The following is an 8,470-nucleotide window of genomic DNA, read 5'->3' as shown; positions in this document are numbered from 1 at the left end:
CGAGAAGTCTCCGCCTTGAGTTTCATCCGGTCCAATCCTTCTTCTTTGCGTTGGCCGTGCGAACACCCACGTTTCAACCTACTCCCCGTCCCCTCCTTCCTAACTTCTTTTTGCAACATTATCGCAACCAAATAACAGAAAAGTTAAGGTCGAAATATATCATTCCCTATCTCGATTATGGTATCGCTGTCTTTCGGAGGCGGATCGGTAAACGTAAGATATACGTCAACCGCGCCAGATAGCGGGGAAAGTTTTATCTTCCGTTTCAGAAATATCAATAACTGATCCCTCGCACAGTTTCTATTCCAACGTAGGAATATACGGACAGACGAAGCCCCGTTCGCCTTCGTTCTACCCCCCCTGAATACCATACGGAACGTGCCCGAGTGTATCCCTTTCAAATCGTAGAAGATGCAACGGAGGAGATCTCACGGAAACATTCAGAAAGTAGCCTATCCCGAAGGATGGCACGTGTCGTTGCCAGCGTGGATTTACCGTTTGAAATCCAATTCTGGGCTGCTGCATCGCGATCCGCCCGCAACGGGTTTTAGCCACCTTTCACCCCGGAGTCGTGCGATTAATCTAATTCGGCCGAAGATCGTCGTTCCGAGGAAATTCAAGCGCAAGGGTGACGCTTGCCAGATAAAATCGGGGTCGAGCCGAGTTAAATTATGAATACCGTGAATCGGAGCGCGAACATTCGAGCACGTCGACGAATACTTTTTCTACCCCCCTCCCCATCCGCGTTATTATCATGTTCAATGCTCGAGAGGGAGGAACAAATCGGCTGAACTGATTCGTTAAGCGGCCACCGGTGAAACCTTTCGAAACGTCGATCGTCGAGCTCGGCTAAAAGAGGAAAGTTTAATTAGTCGACGTATATACATAGTTCGCGTACAGTCTGGTGTATTTATTAAAGTTACGAGTTACAAACAGGAGCAGAAGCCGGGGGGAGAGGTCACGCTATCTTCGATCGCTCCTCCATCCGTTTTCCTGCATCCGGCTTGGAATCGTATAATTACAATTTTCCGTCCTTCGTCTAGAAAATTATTCGTACGTAGCCATTACGAATTATATTATAAATATACGTCAGATGTTGATGCGGCGTTATTAAACAAGCTTTAAACGGTATCACGAAATGAACGCATAAACACTACCCAGGAACGTTCGGATGCTCTTTATTAAATCGTACCACTGAAGTAATTTCATTTAACGACGATATCACGGCGAAGTAGTCACCCTCAAGAACGAATAATAATTCTGTTCCTCTTTTTGCATGAAAGGAGAACAAAATTCGAGTCCCTGATTACGGAGGGAAAGGGCGGTCTCCAGGTTTGTCCTCGAAAGCCAAACACCTCGATCGAATTCTGGTGAAGTTCGACCGTGGCTTTACTTGGCCGCGACGTCGCGCCATAATTTCGTCGTGGAAAGTAATACGAAAGAAGCAACTGCGGCGGAAAAGGAAAAGACTTGGAAAGGGCCGCGGCAGTATGGTCTTCGCCGCTCGAGATTTATCGAAGCCGAACACCGATGCATTAGCGATGGAAAGCACCGAAACGAGACGAAGGTAACGAAGCGAGGGAGGAAAATCGACGAGGCCGCCGTAGAGCGGTATACCGGGCAGAGGATTGGTAGAAGGAGGGCGGCATTTACCAACCTCTCTCAACCCTTAAACCGTTCCCTCTTCTTAAAGCTAAAGAAGCTCCCTCGAGACGAGTAACGAATCAATTGAGATCAGAAACGCGCAGCCGTCGAGCGATCTACCATTCTGGAATTCAAACGAATTCTGAATACGCGCGTATCCTGTGACTGCCGAGACGGAAGTGTAATTAAAGAGAACGCAGTTAAATTCAAGCGCTTTTGAATGGTTCGCTGATAAGCTGATTCCTCGCTGATAAACCGACGCTTCTTCGTTCCGGTGGAATACTGTTGAATACTGATTTAATTTGATCTCGCTTATCCAATGCTTATCGTCGAATCGTTACGTCGCGAAGAAAGAAAAAGGGAGGGTAAACTATACGCTTGACGGTTTGCTCTTCGTCGAGGACTTCGATACGACGACTCTCGTATATCAAATTGTCGGCGTGGCTGCGTTTGCTGGCATCACGCGGACACGATCCTCCTTTTGCCTGAAAAATCTCCCCCGAGGCAGACTGAACCTCGACGGGAATAAAAGTCAGGGATTCGCGAAGAGAATGCATCGATGTTCGATTAAATCCGCGTTGCGTTGCGCGCGACCCTCCGTCGCGACACTTCCGACGCGATTTTTATATATTAATTTCTAAATATTTACGCGTTATTTCTTTGCTCTCGTGAATGTTTACACCCCTTGAACGCTATTTTGGCATCGTTGCACGATTATCGCGCGATTTGGAAAAGATTCTCCTTCGTCGCTGTTTCTCGCTCAAGATCCAAAGGGACGAGCACGATAAGAATAATCTAAGGAACGGCCGATGGCAATATAAATTACACGAATCACTTCCTTTCTAATTCCAGCATTTGCTGTATACGCAACACGATACGCGACACGTATTCCTGAAGTAACGGCTGCCTCGCTTTCCCTACGTCCATCACTTCTTCGTGATTCGCTTCCTCGTGATTCTCGTAATCGGTGACGCACTGATTAGTGATCAAGCTAAAGGCGAATACGGTCAGATCACAGTGTCTAGCAGTAATCACTTCGTGAACCGTGGACATTCCTAAAATCAGAATCGAGCTGTGATCGTCATTGTACAGACGCGAGTCGATTTAATTACTAACCTACGGCGTCGACGCCAATCATCCTCAACATCTTTAGCTCGGCGACGGTTTCGAAATTGGGCCCCCCAAGGCACGTGTAAACACCTTTGTGCACGATATCACTGATACCCATCTCCTCTGCTACTTGTTGGCCCGTTTCTAAAAGCTGGATGTTGTAAGCTTTGTTCATGGGCGGAAACCTGGGCCCGAATCTGAAACGCGAATGAACATCGCGAAGATAAGAAGATAGAAGACTTTCTTATCTCGTCGGGAAGGGGGCGATGGTTAATGGAATGCGAGGGAGCGCGGAAAACTGGCGAGCACGTTCGATGGGCTCCATTAATATCAAGGGTTGCCATAAAAAGAAGAGCAAATAGAGAAAGGGAAGCACGATGAAGGAATTCCAAGTTTCGTGGGATGAAAGGTTATCGTATTAAGCTCGACTGAGAAGGAAGATAAGGTGGAATGCAAAGAGAAGAAAACGATGGCAGAAAAATCGAGGGAGATCCTTAGGTAAATACGTCAATCAGACTCTTTGTGTCGGCGGGTAAATAGTTCATCAATTCGATTCAAGGGGTTGTTCCGATGGAATAGATTAATTTTATTCCTTCGACGACCTCAATGATCTCGCATGGCCGCCCGTTTCCCTCGCTTCCGCCCTTGGCGCGAAATCGAGCGATCCACGAGCGTGTCGGCGACTTTCCTTTGTCGACTGGAAACGGATTCGAACTCATCGTCGTGACGCTCGCTCGGTCCACTTTTCCTTAGTCGCACCTTGCGATCCTTCCTTCGATCCTCTTCCTTTTCATCGAGGAGAGACACCAAGAGCGTTACTATTTTTAGACAATTAATTTCTAAAGCATCTGGAACTTTATAGAAGGCTGAAAACTGTATATGAGACGGATTCGGAAGGAATTGCACGAATATGCGATAACATCGAGCGGGGTGATGCGACGCGTTAAGGGGTTGAGGAACGGCACAAAAGTACCTGTCGTCGTTTGGTCCTTGAAGAGGGTTATTCCCCGCAAAACCCATCATGTTCACGTGATCCTTCACCATCATAATGTCGCCAACCTTGTACGTGGGATTTAGACCTCCCGCCGCGTTCGTCGCGATCAGATGGGTCACGCCTACGAGCTTCATAACTCTTACTGGCATTGCGCACTGCACTTACCAAAAAAAAAAATGAAAAGAACAAAAGCGAATGGTCATTAGATGTTCGTACGAATAATCTGAAAGTAACGAAAAAGCTGTACAACGCGAATGTCAGGTAATCAGAACACGCTACCAGCGTCGAATCGCGATGTCTGCGTATTTAATTGACGTTGCGAAAGAATAATCGATATCGCCGATTAGAGTAATTGGACTGGCTTTTATTTTCGTACAATTACGATACGTTCGCGTCCGAAAACAGCTCGCGATTATTACGTTAACGAGCGGACATTACCTTCCACAATGGATAACCCTCGTAATAGTGAAATCTTCCCTGCATACACATGACCGGGACCCCCTGAAGAAAGCCGAACACCATTTGACCCTGATGGCCCTTGACCGTGGAGACAGGGAAATGCGGGATCTCCTCGTAGGGAAAGCATTGTTTGTCCTCGAGGGATTCCGCGAGTAAACCTGGACACAACTCGTTTTGCTCATTTGATCCTGTTCGAGAATAGAGAAAATATTGACTGGGACAACGTGTAATTAGTCGCGAGCGGCGGAAACGCGGGAGGGTTTCCAGATCCTGGATACCAACCTAATCCGGAACCGCAGATGACACCAACTTTCGGCCTGATCTTGATACGCTCGAGCAAGTATTGCGCGGACTCTTGCAGCGCCTCGAACGTGTATCTGAAATAGATAGAACACGATAAAATCGAGGGAATGAAATTGATTTCAGCCCCTCGCTCGCGCACTGGTCGATATTGTCCGCTGGTAAACGGTTTCCAGTGATTCACAGGCATTCCGCGTGAACGGTTCGGTGGATCCGCGGAAAATAGTGGAAACATCGGCAAGTATTTCCTCGGTTAGGAGAAAAGGGGTGGAGGGCGCAGGCAGGAGTCGTTCGTAACCAGGCAACATAATTTGACCGTAGAAACTATCACAAAATGGTGCAGTTACCTGTTAAACTGCTAACAGGCTCGAATAGCGCCGGATTTAAGCTGAATGTAGGCTTCGAGGGTATTACAAATCATGCATCGAAATACGCGGGCGGCCGCGTAACACTGTTTACGGGCGTCCCGTGGCCCAACTCATCTAGCCCCCGTGTACGCAGCCACGCGTGCGCGAATGCAGGACGGGCTCGTGAAACAGGCGCTACGCACAGATGCACACGCAAAATTTCCATGCATTCGCCCGTATAACCGCGCGCCTCCAGCATAATGTTACGCGCAACGCGATCGAAAATTACTTACGATTCCGCTGTGAATTTTAATGTTCCCCTACCCGGCTACCTCTTTCCTCTCCCTTTACCTCTTTTTTCACCCGCATCGCAATATCCGCGAAAGCTCGCAGCGAAGATTTCCATTTCACCCCCGGCATCGCGCAACCGAAAGCCTCGCGACTAGCGCATTTCGAAGGGGAACGAGTCTCGAGGATAAAACTGTAATCACCGTCCATTTTTCGTCCCCTAAATTGTCGCCAACTTCGAGATTCACGATTCAAGAGCGCGTCGAGGTGGAAGAGGCGGTTCGATCGTCGAATAATAATCGTCGCGTGTACGTGTCACCGTAAGGAACATCGAATTATGACGAGTTGAATGCAACGCGAATACCCATGCATCCCGTCGTCGAATGGAGTCGTATTCAACCGCGAATCTGAGAATTGCTCCGCAGTTACCCCGACCGTCCGCGGAAGAGCCTCGATATAGCCGCGGGTATGGCAAACGTCATTAGACCAACCGCATCCGCGGATGCTCCATCGTAAAACGGGATTGTACGCTCGCCCGTTATGAATGGCAAATGTGAGGTCGACGATTATTATAACGACGTGAATGCGCATCGCCCGGGGCGATCGCGAGTATTCAATGACGCCTCCGCGATTCTCCCTACAATATCGGTCGCCCTAATCTCGATTACGGATGCATACCGTACTCGAGACTTGGAACTTCGAGCCTCGCTATCTTCCAGTACAATCGTGACCGCGAAATCGCGAGCCGAATCGTTTTCGCAGGAAGTGACTGCCATAAGATACGCGTTGCCGATCGATCGATTGCAAGTTATGACGTGTCCATCGGTGATCGTTGATCGAAGTCGTGGAATCGAAATGAGCCGCGCGACATTTTGCCAGAGCAAAGAAGCATAATCCACCTGGTTAATCCCCGTAAGACACGCGACAATGCTATCGCGATATCTTGCTCTCCTACGGCGAGAAATTTCGTCGAATGTTCGTGCTTTTCGTCGTAAGCTTAATGCCACTCCGGTCTGAAGTGCGCATCAGTTTCAGACGGCCGAACGGAAACGGAAAAGAACAGCCTGGCGGAATATATATGTACGTTAAATATTAAATACGGTATAAAATATTCATTCAGCCGACGGAAACGAATGGTAGATGCGCGCGGCGAAAAAAGATTCGTACGTCGTAGAGAAAAAAATTGAGAGCTAGCGACTAACAAAATTACAAATCCGTCTGAATATTTGACTCGGCGCACGAGCTTTACGTCGCCTCTCGCCACTCTGTTTAATCCCGCGGAAGAGCAAAAAGAAACAACGGATATCGACCGATCAATCGAACGATCTCGTTGATCCGTCGAACCCCCCGCACTTCGACGATATTGAAACAGCCTTCGAATCAATCGCGAGCTCGCGCCGCGATCAGCAAACGATTCTAATAAATCCTAATAAATGCGTCGCTCGAAACACTTACTGGGCGATAATGATGCAATGAATTACGAAACGATGTGGAGAAATTGACCGATAAAATGACAACACTTAGCGCGGTCAACCAGACGATCTTTTTCCCTCTTCTCGCCGTTTCCCCGCGTGTCTCGCTTTACTGGAACACAAACGTCATCGCGTCATTACGTCTGATTCCTGTTCGCGTTCACCACGATAACAGTTCTCGAGTTTCGCACGAGCCCACTGTTTTCCCAATTGAGTAAACAAAATCGAAGTACGATGTATCGAGGAACTTCTAATTAGGCGTTCCTGAGAACAGGAACTTTAAGGAGTCCACGAATCTCTCTGTTCTGTTTTCCTCGTTCTTCTTCGATCTCTTTGCCTCTCGCTGATACGATACTGCTTAGCGACGATAAAGCACGCTTCTCGCTGATGTAACACTTCACTTTCGATGCAAAACATCGGGAACTGTACTTGAAATTATTCAACGAACTGAACACAATGAAGAATCTTGGAATGTGATAAAACTGCTGCTTTTGCCATTGTAGATTCGTTTCGTGAGTAACATTCAGAGGGTAAAGGCAACGAGGCGTTCACCGTTTAAGCTCTCGATTACTTAGAACGAGCTATCAACGATGCGCCGACTTTCACCCTCAATTTTCAACCCCTCGAACTTTCTTAACGACGCCCCGTCGATTTAGTTGCACCTCTCCTACCTCACGCGAAAAACCGCCCGCCGTGTCAGTCAAAAGTTCACGGTCGCGTGTCGCAGCGTCTATCGAGAAAGTTACGGATCGCAACAGGCGTTAAATATCGTTGCGCCCGAGATAATTCGACGGGTAGACCGTCAACTTTCGTAATTAGCTGGCCCACTACCGACACAAAGGTGCGTTAATATCGTGCCAACTCTGCGCGGCCAGGGGGGCGACGGAGGGCGAACAGGTTTCGGGGGAAATTAGTTATGCTCGGAAATTTCGTGCACACTCCCGATGCTGGATAATGCGTGTCCGGCTAACACCTACTTACTGTTCGTTAATCGAAAGTTTTCTAACGAACGTTAACGAGACAGCGTCGCGAATCCCTCACGAGCGACTTCCGCGAGATCGTCTATCTCTCGTACGAAAGCTACCGAACCGATCGAAAAGACTAATTAACATAATTTCGAATCGATCGTTAAAACGAACAGCGACACTTGGAAGACTTACGTGGTTTGCTGTAGGTGGTTGACCGTCGTGTCCAATAATTCCTTATCCGCGGGTCGTTTCACCGGCTGATGCTGACCACCGTGCCCATTGACGATATTTACATCCGCGAAAGGCATCGTGAATCAGGCGATTCCTGTTGCCCGAACGAGGGAAACAAAAGGAACCGATCGCCTCGATCGGTCGATAGCGAACGAGCCGATGGAAGCTAGTAAAGCAAGAAGTAAACGAGAAAAATGGGCGGGGAGGGGGCCGGTGAATGAACGATGGAAACCGCGTACACGTTGTTTCAGATAAACTCTGACTAGTGGCTGCGGTATCTCGGTTTGCTGCTGTTTTATACAGATACTCGGTGGCGTTGGAAAAAAGGCGAACGTCAACGAACCGGCCAATCGTTTTGGACGTCCAGTACGCGTTCCCTCCAATCCTCGCTAAGATCGAGACGGGCAGAATGTCGCCGGGAGGTAGGGGTACGCGATGATAACCCATTACGAACAGATGTAAGTGGTCCAATTTCCACCGCCACCCGTGCATTCTCTGTTATTTATTTCAATGTGACAATAACGACCGCGGCGAACGGGTATCCTCCTCTCGCGGACAACAACGTCTTCCAGTCACCGCCGCTGTTGATAAATCATTTTCACTCCGCGGAACGTAAACCGAAGGGGAAACAATAAACTCGCCTCCTAGGAGACAACA

General features: G+C 48.4%; 1 protein-coding gene across 2 annotated transcripts; it reads right to left on the bottom strand.

The window, feature by feature from the left end:
* Positions 1-1,162: 1,162 nt before the first annotated feature.
* LOC143424249 (purine nucleoside phosphorylase) lies at positions 1,163-8,090 on the bottom strand. 2 transcript variants are annotated; one of them, XM_076896210.1, is made up of 6 exons: positions 7,775-8,090; positions 4,490-4,584; positions 4,187-4,395; positions 3,728-3,903; positions 2,761-2,951; positions 1,163-2,699 (listed from the first exon to the last, which is right to left on the bottom strand). In XM_076896210.1, exons 1-6 carry the CDS (start codon positions 7,888-7,890, stop codon positions 2,476-2,478), a joined length of 1,011 nt encoding a protein of 336 aa, XP_076752325.1. In that variant the 5' UTR covers positions 7,891-8,090; the 3' UTR covers positions 1,163-2,475. The 2 variants fall into 2 exon arrangements, with proteins under 2 accessions (XP_076752325.1, XP_076752326.1); XM_076896211.1 differs by having other exon boundaries at positions 4,187-4,365.
* Positions 8,091-8,470: the final 380 nt, after the last annotated feature.

Source organism: Xylocopa sonorina, chromosome 6, assembly GCF_050948175.1.
Source record: "Xylocopa sonorina isolate GNS202 chromosome 6, iyXylSono1_principal, whole genome shotgun sequence".
NCBI classification, from domain to species: Eukaryota; Metazoa; Arthropoda; class Insecta; order Hymenoptera; family Apidae; genus Xylocopa; species Xylocopa sonorina.
Note: the sequence above shows the minus strand (reverse complement) of the source record. Positions and strands in the feature narration are given on the sequence as shown.